The 18,228-nt window shown below is 46.3% G+C and overlaps 1 protein-coding gene across 1 annotated transcript in view; it reads left to right on the top strand.

Annotated features, from left to right (window-relative positions):
• Positions 1–6,164: 6,164 nt before the first annotated feature.
• The window catches only part of LOC106572437 (glutamate receptor ionotropic, NMDA 3A), a 43,321-nt gene continuing 31,257 nt past the window's right edge, over positions 6,165–18,228 (top strand). The window contains exons 1-4 of the mRNA XM_045703515.1: positions 6,165–6,199; positions 6,296–6,929; positions 15,270–15,762; positions 17,053–17,105. Of these exons, the coding sequence (XP_045559471.1) occupies positions 6,165–6,199; positions 6,296–6,929; positions 15,270–15,762; positions 17,053–17,105 (1,215 nt within the window). The remainder of the gene's footprint in view (positions 6,200–6,295; positions 6,930–15,269; positions 15,763–17,052; positions 17,106–18,228) is intronic.

The following is an 18,228-nucleotide window of genomic DNA, read 5'->3' as shown; positions in this document are numbered from 1 at the left end:
CCAAGAGGCTCCTCAACGGCTTCTACCCTGAAGCCGTAAGACTGCTGAACAATTAATAAAATTGCCACCCGAAAAATTACACTGACCCCCCCCCTCCCTTTCGTACAATGCTGCTACTCGCTGTTTAAAATCTGTTCAAAGTCACCCCCATCTCAAGTAACCTGTACCCCCTGCACACTGACTTGATACCGGTTCCCCCTGTATATACAGTTGAAGTCAGAAGTTTACATACACCTTAGCCAAATACATTTAAACTCAGTTTTTCACAATTCCTGACATTTAATCCTAGTAAAAATTCCCTGTCTTAGGTCAGTTAGGATCACCACTTTATTTTAAGAATGTGAAATGTCAGAATAATAGTAGAGAGAATGATTTATTTCAGCTTTTATTTCATTCATCACATTCCCAGTGGGTCAGAAGTTTACATACACTCAATTAGTATTTGGTAGCATTGCCTTTAAATTGTTTAACTTGGGTCAAACGTTTCGGGTAGCCTTCCAAAAGCTTTCCACAATAAGTTGGGAGAATTTTGGCCCATTCCTCCTGACAGAGCTGGTGTAACTGAGTCAGGATTGTAGGCCTCCTTGCTCGCACAAGCTTTTTCAGTTCTGCCCACAAATTTTCTATAGGATTGAGGTCAGGGATTTGTGATGGCCACTAATACCTTGACTTTGTTGTCCTTAAGCCATTTTGCCACAACTTTGGAAGTATGCTTGGGGTCATTTTCCATTTGGAAGACCCATTTGCGACCAAGCTTTAACTTCCTGACTGATGTCTTGAGATGTTGCTTCAATATATCCACATAAGGAACAAAAATTATGAAGCCATCTATTTTTCCCTTCCTCATGATGCCATCGGTAATGTGAAGTGCACCAGTCTCTCCTGCAGCAAAGCACCCCGACAACATGATGCTGCCACCCCCGTGCTTCACGGTTGGGATGGTGTTCTTCGGCTTGCAAGCCTCCTCCTTTTTCCTGCAAACATAACGATGGTCAAACAGTTCTATTTTTTTCAAGAACGATCTTTGTCCCCACGTGCAGTTGCAAACTGTAGTTTGGCTTGTTTATGGTGGTTTTGGAGCAGTGGCTTCTTCCTTGCTGAGCGACCTTTCAGGTTATGTCGACATAGGACTCGTTTTACTGTGGATATAGATACTTTTGAACCTGTTTCCTCCAGCATCTTCACAAGGTCCTTTGCTATTTTTTGGGGATTGATTTGCACTTTTCGCAACAAAGTACGTTCATCTCTAGGAGACAGAACGCGTCTCCTTCCTGAGCGGTATGACGGCTGCGTGGTCCCATTGTCACAACGGTCATATTGAGGAGACCAAAATGCAGCGGGTATAGTGATCTTTTATTAATTACTAAATAAAGTGAACACGTAAACGAAAACAATAATCGACAACCAATAGTTCTGTAAGGTAACCCAATTATACAGAAAGCAACCACCCACAAAACACAAGTGAAACGAACAGAACTAAATATGGCCTCCAATTAGAGACAACATCCAGCTGCCTCTAATTGGGGGTCATTGCAACAAGCCAACATAGCACTAGAATAAACATAAAACAAACACCCCCTGCCATGCCCTGACCAACTACAATAACAAATAACCCCTTTTACTGGTCAGGACGTGACAGTACCCCCCCCCCCAAGGTGCAGACCCCAAAACAAAACCCACAAAAAAAAATTCAAAACCTAAAGGGAGGGAAGGGAGGGTGGCCACCATCAACAACGGTTCCTGTGCTACACCCCCCCTTCCCAATCCTCCCACCACGGAGCTGGCTCTGGCCGTAGCTCCCGTGCAGCAGACTCTGGGCTGAGGGGCGTCGCTGGAGGCCCCGGGCTGAGGGGCGTCGCTGGAGGCCCCGGGCTGAGGGGCGTCGCTGGAGGCCCCGGGCTGAGGGGCGTCTCTGCTGGAGGCTCAGGGCTGAGGGGCGTCTCTGCCGGTTCCGGACTGTAGGCCGTCTCTGCCGGTTCCGGACTGTAGGACGTCGCCGGAAGCACTAGACGGGGAACTGTCGCCGGAAGCTCTGGACAGGGACTGCGCACTGGAGGCCTGATGCGTGGAGCTGGCTTAGGAGTCGCCAGACTAGTAACACGCACCTCAAGGCTAGTGCAGAGAGCAGGAACAGGACGCACTGGACTGGGCTGACGCAGTGGAGGAAGAGTACGAGGAGCAGGAACAGGATACACTGGGCCATGAACCCTCACCGGCGGTCTGATGCTTGCAACTTGCATCACCTGTCCTGGCTCGATGCTGGCTCTATCATGATACCTGTGAGGAGCTTTCACCAAGAGCACCGGGCTGTAGCTGCGCACTGTCGATACCGTGCGTATCTCCGCATAACATGGTGCTTGCTTGATCCGTCGCTCCCCATAGTAAGCACAGGTGCTCCTTCGTGCCCTTTCCACCAGTACCTCTCTACGGAATCTCGCGTCAAGCTCCTCGCTTGATTCCTTGACTGGCTCCTTTTTGCTCCACGGTTCTCTCCTGTACACCGGGGAAGTTAGGTCAGGGCTCCCCCCTGACTTAGCCCAACTCCCCGTATGCCCCCCCCAAAACACCTTTTTGGGGCTGCCTCCTCACCTCCTGAAATGGAGGATATAATGCCTCATACCTTCGTCGTTCCCTCTTCGCTTCCTCCAGCTCCTCCTTCTGTCGCCAGTACTCCCCAGCCTGGCTCCATGGACCCTTACCATTGAGGATCTCCTCCCATGTCCATGACTCCAAATAGCTCTCCTGCTGCTCCTTCCTCCGCTGCTTGGTCCATCTTTGGTGGGTGGTTCTGTCACAACGATCGTATTGAGGAGACCAAAACGCAGCGGGTATAGTGATCATCTTCTTTTATTAAACCTGTTAGGGACAGACGTTCCGCTAGTGGAATGCCTCACCAATATCCAATGGTATATAGTGGCGCGAATTACAAATACCTCAAAAATGCAAAAACTTAAATTTTTCTAACTTATGACTATTTTACACCATTTTAAAGACAAGACTCTCCTTTATCTAACCACATTGTCCGATTTCAAAAAGGCTTTACAACGAAAGCAAAACATTAGATTATGTCAGGAGAGTAACCTCCCAAAAACAATCACACAGCCATTTTCAAAGCAAGCATATATGTCACAAAAACCAAAACTACAGCTAAATGCAGCACTAACCTTTGATCTACATCAGATGACACTCCTAGGACATTATGTTATACAATACATGCATGTTTTGTTCAATCAAGTTCATATTTATATCAAAAACCAGATCAAACCTTTTTACATTAGCATGTGATGTTCAGAACTAGCATACTTCCGGTGAATTGACTAAATTACTCACGATAAACGTTGACAAAAAACATAATTATTTTAAGAATTATAGATACAGAACTCCTTTATGCAATCGCGGTGTCAGATTTTAAAATAGCTTTTCGGTGAAAGCACATTTTGCAATATTCTGAGTAGATAGCCCGGTCATCATGGCTAGCTAATTTGACACCCACCAAGTTTGGCCCTCACCAAACTCAGATTTACTATAAGAAAAATTGGATTACCTTTGCTGTTCTTCATCAGAATGCACTCCCAGGACTTCTATTTCAACAACAAATGTTGTTTTGGTTCCAAATAATCCATAGTTATATCCAAATAGCTCCGTTTTCTTTGTGCGTTCAAGTCACTACCCGAAGGGTGACGCGCCGGCGCATTTCGTGACAAAGAATTTCAAAATATTCCATTACCGTACTTCGAAGCATGTCAAACGCTGTTTAAAATGCATTTTTATGCTATTTTTCTCGTAAAATAGCGATAATATTCCAACCGGGCGACGTTGTGTTCATTCAAACACTGAAAGAAAAAAATGGAGTTGTCTCGTGCACGCGCGCCTCAGTGTCATTTTTCTCAGAAGGACCACTCACAAAAAAACCCTGCTGTTTTTCGCCCAGAGACTGGAGAGCTCTCATTCCACTTTCTGGCACCTTCCTAGAGCCAATGGAAGCCTTAGAAAATGTCACGTTACAGCAGAGATGCTGTATTTTTGATAGAGATGCCCTAGAAGGAGAACAAATTGTCAGACAGGGCACTTCCTGTATAGAATCTTCTCAGGTTTTGGCCTGCCATATGAGTTCGGTTATACTCACAGACCTCATTCAAACAGTTTTAGAAACATTAGAGTGTTTTCTATCCAAATCTACTAATTATATGCATATTCTAGTTTCTGGGCAGGAGTAGTAACCAGATTAATTTGGGTACGTTTTTTATCTGGCCGTGAAAATACTGCCCCCTATCCCAAACAGGTTAATTACTAAATAAAGTGAACACTTAAACGAAAACAATAAACGACAACCAATAGTTCTGTAAGGTAACCCAACTATACAGAAAGCAACCACCCACAAAACAAGTGAAACGAACACAACTAAATATGGCCTCCAATTAGAGACACCAACAAGCTGCCTCTAATTGGAGGTCATTGCCACAAACCAACATAGAACTAGAAAACTAGAATAAACATAGAAATATAAAACAGAACAAAACACCCAAAACAAACACCCCCTGCCACGCCCTGACCAATGACAAATAACCCCTTTTACTGGTCAGGATGTGACACCCATGGTGTTTATACTTGCGTACTATTGTTTGTACAGATGAACGTGTTACCTTCAGGGGTTTGGAAATTGCTCCCAAGGATGAACCAGACTTGTTGAGGTCTACAATTGTTTTTCTGAGGTCTTGGCTGATTGCCTTTGATTTTCCCATGATGTCAAGCAAAGAGGCACTGAGTTTAAAGGTAGGCCTTGAAATACATCCACAGGTACACCTCCAATTGACTCAAATTATGTCAATTAGCCTATCAGAAGCTTCTAAAGCCATTACATAATTTTCTGGAATTTTCCAAGCTGTTTAAAGGCACAGTCAACTTAGCGTATGTAAACTTCTGACCCACTGGAATTGTGATACAGTGAATTATAAGTGAAATAATCTGTCTGTAAACAATTGTTGGAAAAATGACTTTTGTCATCCACAAAGTAGATGTCCTAACCGACTTGTCAAAACGATAGTTTGTTAACAAGAAATTTGTGGAGTGATTGAAAAACGAGTTTTAAAGACTCCAACCTAAATGTATGTAAACTTCCGACTTCAACTGTAACCTCGTTATTGTTTTTCTTGTTGTGTTACTCTTTTATTGTTACTTTTTATTTTAGTTTACTTTGTACATATTTTCTTCTTCTTGAACTGCGTTGTTGGTTAAGGGCTTGTAACATTTCACGGTAAAGTCTACACTTGTTGTATTCGGCACCTGAGACAAATAAAGTTTGATTTGATTTGAAAGATACATTATTTCATTTTAATTAATTTATTGGTTAAATATTTGCGGAAGACTGTCTTCCTTTGGCATCCAATGAATACACACCACTGCTAATGATATTGATACCGTATTTGTCGCAAACCCTTTAAAAACTCTCGGAGAAAATTAACACACACATACACACTTCACTATTCACTATGTGGTTGGTTCCATGAAGCTCACTGCTTTCTGACGAGGGAGAGTGACTGGTCAACGAGACCAAATTGGAGTTTGTCTTTTTTTCAGCTACAGTTTTACCGAAACTGTCCCGTGACAAATGTTTTTATTAGTACAAGTGGCAAGAAGGGTCAACCCGCGGGCGCCTGCGTTAGTGGATGTTTTTAGCAGACATTTGGACAGTGTCTAGTGGATGAAATGAGGAAGAGAATACCGGATGTTTTTTTTCTTTCTCCAGATCAAATGGATGATAATGGAATAGATTTTTTTGAAGTTTTAACGTATTTTACTAACAGAAAATGAGAGGGAACCTCACAATAAATTATTAATAATACCCAAACTGTAACGATGTGTTGATCATTCCCAAATCTGCATTGTTTTTTCTTAATATGTTATTTTCCATTGACCTGCAAACCAAAACGGAAACTCCATCATGTTCTAATATAAATGCATTTTTTTTAAATATTTTTTTAGGTGAAAAGCTGCAGGTTTGGCCAATATTTTTGTGTCTGTGCGTGAGATATGGCCGCGCTCGCTCCTGTTGGTGTCTGACCGAGATCATTACACGGTACCGGTGCTGCGCTGGGACATCAAGAGGGGCAGGGGAACGAGTGGAGATCCGTTTTTCGGTGTGGTCGGAGGTCCCTGTTTGCGTGATGACGGGGCTCAGGATTTGGGTTGCGTTTGGCCGGTTGGTGCTGCTCCCTTTGCTCGCACCATGCACCTTACTGTTGTGCGTTCCGATTCCAGTATGTCTCTCCCACCCGCAGCCTTGTCGAATCCTCAGGCGGATTGGGCACACGGTACGCGTGGGGGCCCTGCAACTGCAGCCGCGGCTCTTCAGTCACGTTTCCACATTCAGAGGCGGTAAAGAAGACCCTGTCCCCGTGGATGAATGGGATATACACGGCGGCACGAGGGAAGCAGTGGAGAGACAGTTTGAAAATATTACCAAAAGTGTCAATGAACACGATTTACGCAGCCTAGAGACTAAGGCGTCGGTAAACAGCCAACACAAGGACAGTGAGAGGGACAGGGACAGGGACAGGCGAGGTAAAAGTAGAAACATGTACAAACAGAACGAGAGAAGTGTGTTTATGCCGAGGGACTCTATCCTATTAGCCACGGAGACGTTGAATCGCATGGCCGGTCTGTTACCATATAACCTCTCACTGGAGGTGGTGATGGCTGTGGACGCGGGGCTCGGGGAATTACCCACGTTCTCCTCCTCTACCCCGGTCAGTGAAGACCCTATGTCGTTTCTGGAGAGTGTTTGTCATACTGTTATAGTCCATGGAGTTTCTGCTATGATGGCTTTTCCTCAGACCAGGGACGACCTGGTGAAGTTGGAATTCATCGCGTCAACGCTTCAGATTCCTGTCATCAGTGTTGTCCAAGACGTATTCAAACGGCAGAGTAAGGTAAGGCACATAATGTCTGTAGGCTTTAACACTGGTGTAGTATCAACATAATATTGTCTTTGCCGTGTGTGGTGTATGAACAGAGTGCTCAAGTTTAGAAAGTACCAGCATGGACAGTTGTAGAAGGAACGGTGTGCGTTTGTTAATTCAGCACCACTGACAGCACTCCTCATGCTGCTTTTGGGATTTCAACTTGACGAGTAAATGTTTATTTTTTGTATTAACTTGTCCTGTGTAACGTGGGCAGCTAAATTCACACTCCATAAACAATCTATCCCACATATATAACATCTGCCCACGTTTTACACACACACACACACACACACACACACACACACACACCTTTTTATTTTTTGCCCTAGCACAACACAGCTGTTTTAAGTAATCAAAGCTTGAAGATGAATTGGTTATTTGAATTAGCTGTGTAGTGCTACATCATGGCAGCATAGTGGTTAGAGCTACACCCCCAGGGATCTCTCTATCAGTCTGAACCCCAGCATCATGGCAGCATAGTGGTTAGATCTACACCCCCAGGGATCTCTCTATCAGTCTGAACCCCAGCATCATGGCAGCATAGTGGTTAGATCTACACCCCCAGGTATCTCTCTCTATCAGTCTGAACCCCAGCATCATGGCAGCATAGTGGTTAGATCTACACCCCCAGGGATCTCTCTCTATCAGTCTGAACCCCAGCATCATGGCAGCATAGTGGTTAGATCTACACCCCCAGGGATCTCTCTCTATCAGTCTGAACCCCAGCATCATGGCAGCATAGTGGTTAGATCTACACCCCCAGGGATCTCTCTCTATCAGTCTGAACCCCAGCATCATGGCAGCATAGTGGTTAGATCTACACCCCCAGGGATCTCTCTCTATCAGTCTGAACCCCAGCATCATGGCAGCATAGTGGTTAGATCTACACCCCCAGGGATCTCTCTCTATCAGTCTGTACCCCAGCATCATGGCAGCATAGTGGTTAGATCTACACCCCCAGGGATCTCTCTCTATCAGTCTGAACCCCAGCATCATGGCAGCATAGTGGTTAGATCTACACCCCCAGGGATCTCTCTCTATCAGTCTGAACCCCAGCATCATGGCAGCATAGTGGTTAGATCTACACCCCCAGGGATCTCTCTCTATCAGTCTGAACCCCAGCATCATGGCAGCATAGTGGTTAGATCTACACCCCCAGGGATCTCTCTATCAGTCTGTACCCCAGCATCATGACAGCATAGTGGTTAGATCTACCCCCCCAGGGATCTCTCTCTATCAGTCTGAACCCCAGCATCATGGCAGCATAGTGGTTAGATCTACACCCCCAGGGATCTCTCTCTATCAGTCTGAACCCCAGCATCATGGCAGCATAGTGGTTAGATCTACACCCCCAGGGATCTCTCTCTATCAGTCTGAACCCCAGCATCATGGCAGCATAGTGGTTAGATCTACACCCCCAGGGATCTCTCTCTATCAGTCTCTACCCCAGCATCATGGCAGCATAGTGGTTAGATCTACACCCCCAGGGATCTCTCTCTATCAGTCTGAACCCCAGCATCATGGCAGCATAGTGGTTAGATCTACACCCCCAGGGATCTCTCTCTATCAGTCTGAACCCCAGCATCATGGCAGCATAGTGGTTAGATCTACACCCCCAGGGATCTCTCTATCAGTCTGAACCCCAGCATCATGGCAGCATAGTGGTTAGATCTACACCCCCAGGGATCTCTCTCTATCAGTCTGTACCCCAGCATCATGGCAACATAGTGGTTAGATCTACACCCCCTGGGATCTCTCTCCCACTGCCTGCTCATGATGCTGGGGTAGAGACTAACAGAGAGAGGTCCCCGGGGGCATTTTAATAGCTACTTACTGCCACCTGCTATGTTACAGCAGCACAGCAAAACGCTACTCGCTAATTATGCATTTTAATAGCTTTTTACTGCATGTCAATGAACACTGAATAACAACTAGAACAGTGGTCTATTGTTTGATGTGTCCCAAATTGCACCCTATTCCCTACGTAGTGAACTACTGACCAGGGCCCATAGCTACATAGTGAACTACTGACCTGGGCCCATAGCTACATAGTGGACTACTGACCAGGGCCCGTAGCTACATAGTGAACTTCTGACCTGGGCCCATAACTACGTAGTGAACTACTGACCAGGGCCCGTAGCTACATAGTGAACTACTGACCTGGGCCCGTAGCTACATAGTGAACTACTGACCTGGGCCCATAGCTACATAGTGAACTACTGACCAGGGCCCATAGCTACATAGTGAACTACTGACCAGGGCCCATAGCTACGTAGTGAACTATGGGCCCATAGCTACGTAGTGAACTACTGACCAGGGCCCGTAGCTACATAGTGAACTACTGACCAGGGCCCATAGCTACGTAGTGAACTACTGAACAGGGCCCGTAGCTACGTAGTGAACTACTGACCAGGGCCCATAGCTACATAGTGAACTACTGACCAGGGCCCATAGCTACATAGTGAACTACTGACCAGGGCCCATAGCTACATAGTGAACTATGGGCCCATAGCTACATAGTGAATCTCTTTTCATCAGGGCTACGGACCCTGGTCAGTAGTTCACTAGATGTGGAATATATGTGTGTGTGTGTGTTTGAGTGGAGCAGAGGACAGCAGTGATTAGCAATGTAAGACCAATATACTCTGTCAATCTGCATCACAGTCCTATATGTCAGGTTTATCTATGTCAGGTTTATCTATGTCAGGTTTATCAAAGTCAGGTTTATCTCACTCAGATTTATCTACAGAATAATTCAATCATTTGGACACAGCTACTCTTTCATTGGTTTTTCTTTGTTTTACTATTTTCTACATTGTAGAATAATAGTGAAGACATCGGAACTATAAGATAACACATATGGAATCATGTAGTAATCCCAAAAGTGTTAAAAATATATGTTATATTTGAGACTCTTCAAAGTAGTCACCCTTTGCCTTGATGACAGCTTTGCACACTCATGGCATTCTCTCAACCAGTTTCACCTGGAATGCAGTCTTGAAGGAGTTCCCAAATATGCTGAGCACTTGTTTGCTGCTTTTCCTTTACTCTGCGGTCCAACTCATCCCAAGCCATCTCAATTGGGTTGAGGCCAGGTCATGTGATGCAGCCCTCCATCACTCTCCTTCTTGGTCAAATAGCCCTTACACAGCCTGGAGGTGTGTTTTGGGTCATTGTCCTGTTGAAAAACAAATGATAATGCACCACTAAGCGCAAACCAGATGGGATGGTGTATCGATGCAGAATGCTGTGGTAGCCATGCTGGTTAAGTGTGCCTTGAATTCTAAATAAATCACTGACAGTGTCACCAGCAAAGCATTCACAAAACATCACACCTCCTCCATGTTTCACGGTGGAACCACACATGCGGAGATCATCTGTTCACCTACTCTGTCTCACAAAGACACAGCGGTTGGAACCAAAAATCCAAATTTGGACTCATCAGACCAAAGGATAGATTTCCACCGGTCTAATGTCCATTGCTCGTGTTTCTTGGCCCAAGCAAGTCTCTTCTTATTGGTGTCCTTTGGTAGTGGTATCTTTGCAGCAATTCAACCATGAAGGCCTGATTCACACAGTCTCCTCTGAACAGTTGATGTTGAGATGTGTCTGTTACTTGAACTCTGTGAAGCATTTATTTCGGCTGCAATTTCTGAGGCTGGTAACTCTAATGAATTTATCCTCTGCAGCAGAGGTAACTCTGGGTCTTCCTTTCCTGTGGTGGTCCTCATGAGAGCCAGTTTCATCACAGCAATTGATGGTTTTTGCAACTGCCCTTTAATAAACTTTAAAAGTTCTTGAAATTCTCCGTATTGACTGACCTTCGTGTCATAAAGTAATGATGGACTGTTATTTCTCTTTACTTATTTAAGCTGTTCCATAATATGGACTTGGTCTTTTACCAAATATGGCTATCTTCTGTATACCACCCCTACCTTGTCACAACACAACTGATTGGCTCAAATGCATTAAGGAGGATAGAAATTCCAAAAATTAACTTTTAACAAGACACACCTGTTAATTGAAATGCATTCCAGGTGACTACCTCATGAAGCTGGTTAAGAGAATGCCAAGACTGTGCAAAGCTGTTATCAAGGCAAAGAGTGGCTACTTTGAAGAGTCATAATTTTGATGTGTTCACTATTATTCTGGGTTGTAGAAAATAGTAAAAAATAAATAAAAAACCTGTAATGATTAGGTGTGTCCAAACTTTTGACTTGTATGGTAAGTAAAGTAATTAATGTCCTAACATGGTTCACACCATAGGGTGTGAGACAGCTTCATGTATAAGTACACCCTCTGGATAGGACACTAGTTTGTCTCTGGGTTTTACCCCCAATCCAGCTAATTAATTCTGAGTGCCAAATGGAAAAGCACTTGTATAGTCTTTGGTATGACTTGACCTGGGTCAAAGACTGGTCATACCCACACTCTCAGGGCGGACACTAACCCCATGGATACTGTGTTGGTCTTATTGCACTTCGAACTGACAAGACTGTATTACTCACCTCAGGGCTAATATTCTGGTGACTGACTGTATTACTCACCTCAGGGCTAATATTCTGGGAACTGACTGTATTACTCACCTCAGGGCTAATATTCTGGCGACTGACTGTATTACTCACCTCAGGGCTAATATTCTGGTGACTGACTGTATTACTCACCTCAGGGCTAATATTCTGGTGACTGACTGTATTACTCACCTCAGGGCTAATATTCTGGTGACTGACTGTTTTACTCACCTCATGGCTAATATTCTGGTGACTGACTGTATTACTCACCTCAGGGCTAATATTCTGGTGACTGACTGTATTACTCACCTCAGGGCTAATATTCTGGTGACTGACTGTATTACTCACCTCAGGGCTAATATTCTGGTGACTGACTGTATTACTCACCTCAGGGCTAATATTCTGGTAACTGACTGTATCTGTCAGACTGTATTACTCACCTCAGGGCTAATATTCTGGTGACTGACTGTATTACTCACCTCAGGGCTAATATTCTGGTAACTGACTGTATCTGTCAGACTGTATTACTCACCTCAGGGTTAATATTCTGGTGACTGACTGTATTACTCACCGCATGACCCAGTTCTGATTACCAAGAGCTGTTCTCTTGGATCTCTGGAGAGACCATCAGCTCTTCTCTGGAGAGACCACCAGCTCTTCTCTGGAGAGACCACCAGCTCTTCTCTGGAGAGACCACCAGCTCTTCTCTGGAGAGACCACCAGCTCTTCTCTGGAGAGACCACCAGCTCTTCTCTGGAGAGACCACCAGCTCTTCTCTGGAGAGACCAGACCACCTCACTCTGATCATCATCAAGCCTCTCTGGAGCAGACCTGGGTTCAAATACTATTAGACATTTTTCAAATATACTATGAGTGTTTGCTTGAGTCTAGCCAGAGTGCCAAATGAGCAAGGTTTGCAGTTTTGTGATTATTCTATTGGTTTCATTGCGCCAGGCAAGCTCAATCAAGCCTAGATAAAGTAGCAGCCTCCACTCTTCTGGGAAGGCTTTCCACTAGATGTTGGAACATTTCTGTGGGGACTTGCTTCCATTCAGCCACAAGAGCATTAGTGAGGTCGGGCACTGATGTTGGGTGATTAGGCCTGGCTCAATATCGGCGTTCCAATTCATCCCAAAGAGTGTTCGATGGGGTTGAGGTCAGGGCTCGGTGCAGGCCAGTGAAGTTCTTCCACATCGATCTCAACAAATCATTTCTGTATGGACCTTGCTTTGTGAATCCGGGCATTGTCATGCTGAAACAGGAAATGGCCTTTCCCAAACTGATCCCACAAAATCATTCCCACAGAATCATCTAGAATGTCATTGTATGCTGTAGCGTTAAAATTTCCATTCACTGGAACTAAGGGGCCTAGACCCAAACATGAATAACAAGCCCCAGACCATTATTCCTCCCCCACCAAAGCTTTACAGTTGGCACTATTCATTCGGGCAGGTAGCGTTCTCCTGGCGTCCGTCAAAATCAGATTTGTCCATCGGACTGCCAGATGGTGAAGCGTGATTCATCACTCCAGAGAACGCGTTTCCACTGTTCCAGAGTCCAATGGCGGCGAGCTTTACACCACTCCAGCCAACGCTTGGCATTGCGCATGGTGATCTAAGACTTGTGTGCAGCTGCTCGGCCAGGGCCACCCATTCCATGAAGCTCACGACGAACAGTTCTTGTGGTGATGTTGCTTCCAGAGGCAGTTTGGAACTCGGTAGTGAGTGTTGTAACTGAGGACAGATGATTTTTACGCGCTACAGAACTCGGAAGGCCCATTCTGTGAGCTTGTGTGGCCTAGCACTTCGCAGCTGAGCCGTTTCCACTTCGGGGATGTCCACATACTTTTGTATAAATAGTGTATCTCAGGATAGGAAATGTCCATGTGTGATATTCAGAGTAATCCCAATATCATATTCACTGAGTGTACAAAACATTACGAACACCTGCTCTTTCCATGACGTAGACTGACCAGGTGAAATCTATGATCCCTTATTGATGTCCACTTGTCAAAACCACTTCAACCAGTATAGATGAAGGGGAGGACACCGGTTAAATAAGGATTTTTAAGCCTTGAAACAATTGAGACATGGATTGTGTATGTGTGCCATTCAAAGAGTGAATGGGCAAGACAAAATATTTAAGTGTCTTTTGAACGGGGTATGGTAGTAGGTGCCAGGCGCAACTGTTTGTGTCAAGAACTGCAACACTGCTGGGTTTTTCACGCTCAACAGTTTCCAGTGTGTATCAAGAATGATCCACCACCCAAAGGACATCCAGCCAACTTGACAACTGTGCGAAGCATTGGAGTCAACATGGGCCAGCATCCCTGTGGAACGCTTTCAATACTTTGTAGAGTCCATGTCTTGACGAACTGAGCCTGTTCTTAGGAAGGTGTTCTTAATGTGTTGTGCTCTCAGTGTATGTCTAAAAGACACATCTGGATAGAGAATGTCAGGATATGGTGCATAGCCCCAAAACTCTAAATATGTATTGGACATGGTCAAAAACATGTAAAGATGTCCCCTGATATGGACCCTTTTCGCCCAGTGGAGGGACAGACCAGACCAGCTAGGGGATGAGGGTCATTCACTGTTTTTCTATGCATCTTCTATTTACCAGCTAGGATTAGGGTCTTAAAACGAGGCCCCCCCGATCATCAAACCAATCACTGAACTAAAACACAGCAGCAACCTGGATGTCAAACCAATCTCTAATAAACTTCTTGGTAAATAACTAGAGTTGATGTCCGCAGCCCTGTTGAAATCGAATTAAACACAAAAAAATCCCATCAAAATCTCTGTTTAAGCTATAGATATCTAACCCGAACCTTAACCCCTAACCCCTAACCCCTAACCCATTTTTGTTATTACATGGGCTGCGTCTCAATCCACTTCATCCGCCGATGTCGCACTTCTGCATCTGAGGTGAAAGGTGACAGAGTAGAACCCTCACCCAATGTCCTCTTCACTGTTATATGCAAGAATATCTAGCCTGAGTGCCAGTCTGGTTGTGCTATCATGCTAACTCCTTGTCACTAATTGACATGCCAATAACATCAACAGATTTGGCAAGAGCACAAACAGATCTGGACCCAAGCTAAGGAATATCCCCTTTCTGGAGACACTGGAGGAATTGTTACTTGGACATAGGGGTTTTGGGGAAAGGTCTGAGATAGGTCAGAGCTAAAGTTAGTTTTATAATGGGGTTTTAGCACCAGGGCTGGGGATGGAGGCTAAGGAAATAGAGTTTAGTTGGAGACGGAATCTGCAGCTGGCAGTATACAGAGGCAATCCATCTATTTGCTTTTAGAATGTTTATTGCTGACAGGTTCTGGAACCATCTCCTTTGTCAGATCATTTATTGAGTTTGTTTATTGCTGACAGGTTCTGGAACCATCTCCTTTGTCAGATCATTTATTGAGTTTGTTTATTGCTGACAGGTTCTGGAACCATCTCCTTTGTTAGATCATTTATTGAGTTTGTTTATTGCTGACAGGTTCTGGAACCATCTCTTTTGTCAGATAATTTATTGCTTCTGCTAGTATTTCTGTCACACTCTACGGGACCCATTTAGGCTCGGTAGTAAATTATGCAGATGAATAAGGATTGTTGAATTTCCATGTTAATGGAGAAGGATTAAACCAATTGAGGCAATTAGACAAATCTTGATCATTTAGTGATTTTGCATTAGGCAGAATTTAGGATCAATTAGCCTAATATAAAACTTGCTGACCTCTGGAAGGAAACTAACCACAGCACTGATCTTTCGGCTCCTTTACAAACTACTGCCAAAGTCAGTGCTAGAAGTACACACATCAGAGGACTACAAGTACAGGCAGCAGAGGGCTACGAGTACAGGCATCAGAGGGCTACGAGTACAGGCATCAGAGGGCTACGAGTACAGGCATCAGAGGGCTACGAGTACAGGCATCAGAGGACTACGAGTACAGGCATCAGAGGACTACGAGTACAGGCATCAGAGGGCTACGAGTACAGGCATCAGAGGACTACGAGTACAGGCAGCAGAGGACTACGAGTACACGCAGCAGAGGACTACGAGTACCGCAGCAGAGGACTACGAGTACCGCAGCAGAGGACTACGAGTACCGTCAGCAGAGGACTACGAGTACCGTCAGCAGAGGACTACGAGTACCGTCAGCAGAGGACTACGAGTACCGTCAGCAGAGGACTACGAGTACCGTCAGCAGAGGACTACGAGTACCGTCAGCAGAGGACTACGAGTACAGGCAGCAGAGGACTACGAGTACAGGCAGCAGAGGACTACGAGTACAGGCAGCAGAGGACTACAAACATCAGTCTCTGTATTATTCTTTATTTATTTGGACAGGGACAATGTACAACAGGAACATACAGTACCAGTCAAAAGTTTGGACACACCTACTCATTCAAGTGTTTTTCCTTATTTGTTCTATTTTCTACATTGTAGAATACTAGTGAAGACGTCAAAACTATGAATTAACACACATGGAATCACTGGCACGGGGTATACTGGACCGTGGAGGCGCACTGGAGGGAGAGTGTGTAGTAACCAAAAAAATTGTTATACAAATCAAAATACATTTGATATTTGAAATTCTTTAAAGTAGCCACCCTTTGCTTTGATTACAGCCTTGCACACTCTTGGCATTCTCTCAGCCAGCTTCATGAGGTAGTCACCTGGAATGCATCTCAATTAACAGGTGTGCCTTGTTAACATGTATTAACATGTAACCAAACTTTTGACTGGTACTGTAAGTCTCAGTAAACAGAGAAATTATGCATTGCACGAGATTTAGCAAAGTGAGAGAGAGTGAGAGAGAGAGAGACAGAAAAGAGGGAGAGAATGAATAAGGGAGATGGAGGAAGAGAGGATAGCAGCAGTAGCAGTATGATGACTCACACATCTACTGTGATAATTACATGATTTAAATTTACATTTACATCATTTCAATGAATACAAAAGGTTTCAGTTCAAGTCCAGCTACTTATCTGGAGCCATAAAATATCAGTAAAAAACAGCGTTAGTGATAACTAGGACTGGACAATATTTTTTTTGTGTGTAGAACGAACAGTTGACTGAAGACAGGGTGTGTCACGCCCTGACCTAAGAGAGCAGTTTTTTCTCTGTTTAGTGAGGTCAGGGTGTGATAGGGGTGGGCATTCTATGTTTTTGTTTCTATGTTTTGGCCGGGTATGGTTTCCAATCAGAGGCAGCTGTCTATCGTTGTCTCTGATTGGAAGCCATACTTAGGCAGCCTGAGCACTCAACACGCTGCGCCTTGGTCCCCTCTATACGACGCCCGTTACAGAACTACCCACCACGATTGGATCAAGTGGCATGCTCGGGCAGAGATGGATACCTGGTCGATGGAGGAGTGGATTGAAAGGAGAAACTGGACTTGGGGCCAGGTTTTGGACAGGTATCGTAGCCTACCGGGGGAAGAATGAGAGGCAGCCCCCCAAAAAATTTGGGGTGGGGGCACACGGGTAGTTTGGCTGGGCCAGGGGTGAGGCCTGAGCCAACTCCCCGTGCTTATCGTGGGGAGCAAGTGTCTGTTCCTCACACTCTCCCTCCAGTGCGCCTCCACGGTCCAGTATACCCCGTGCCAGTTCTGCGCACCCGGTCCTCAGTGCGTCTCTCCAGTCCGGTGAGACCTGTTCCAGCTCCACGAGAAAAGCCTCCAGTGATAATCTATGATCCAAAGCCTGTAGAGATGATCCATAGCACAAAGCCTCCAGTGATGATCCATGGCACAAAGCCTCCAGTGATGATCCATGGCACAAAGCCTCCAGTGATGATCCATGGCAGGAAGCCTGTAGGGATGATCCATGGCACGAAGCCTCCAGTGATGATCCATGGCGCGGAACCTGTATTGATGATCCATGGCATGGAGCCTGCAGCAACGGTCCCTAGTCCGGAACCTACAACGACGCTCTCCAGTCCGGAGCCTCCAGCGACGCTCCCCAGTCCGGAGCCTCCAGCGACGATCCCCAGTCCGGAGCCTCCAGCGACGGTCCGCAGCCCCGAGTCTTCAGCGACGGTCCGCAGCCCCGAGTCTTCAGCGACGGTCCGCAGCCCCGGGTCTTCAGCGACGGTCCGCAGCCCAGGGTCTTCAGCGACGGTCCGCAGCCCAGGGTCTTCAGCGACGGTCCGCAGCCCAGGGTCTTCAGCGGCGGTCCGCAGCCCAGGGTCTTCAGCGGCGGTCCGCAGCCCCGAGCCTCCAGTGGCGGTCCGCAGCCCCGAGCCTCCAGCGACGGTCCGCAGCCCAGGGTCTTCAGCGGCGGTCCGCAGCCCCGAGCCTCCAGCGGCGGTCCGCAGCCCCGAGCCTCCAGCGACGGTCCGCAGCCCAGGGTCTTCAGAGGCGGTCCGCAGCCCAGGGTCTTCAGCGGCGGTCCGCAGCCCCGAGCCTCCAGCGGCGGTCCGCAGCCCCGAGCCTCCAGCGACGGTCCGCAGCCCAGGGTCTTCAGCGGCGGTCCGCAGCCCCGAGCCTCCAGCGGCGGTCCGCAGCCCCGAGCCTCCAGCGACGGTCCGCAGCCCAGAGTCTTCAGCGGCGGTTGGCGGTTCAAAGCCTCCGGCGATGATCCACGATCTGGTTCCTCCGGACACACAGAAGCGGGGGGGATCAGTGGGCGGTGGGGGTGCTACGCCCTGAACCAGAGCTGCCGCCAAGTACAGCTGCCCACCCGGACCCTCCCCTATAGGTTCAGGTTTGCGGCTGGGAGTCCACACCTTTGGGGGGGGGTACTGTCATG

This window comes from Salmo salar, chromosome ssa01 (genome assembly GCF_905237065.1).
Source record: "Salmo salar chromosome ssa01, Ssal_v3.1, whole genome shotgun sequence".
Classification (NCBI taxonomy): Eukaryota; Metazoa; Chordata; class Actinopteri; order Salmoniformes; family Salmonidae; genus Salmo; species Salmo salar.
Note: the sequence above shows the minus strand (reverse complement) of the source record. Positions and strands in the feature narration are given on the sequence as shown.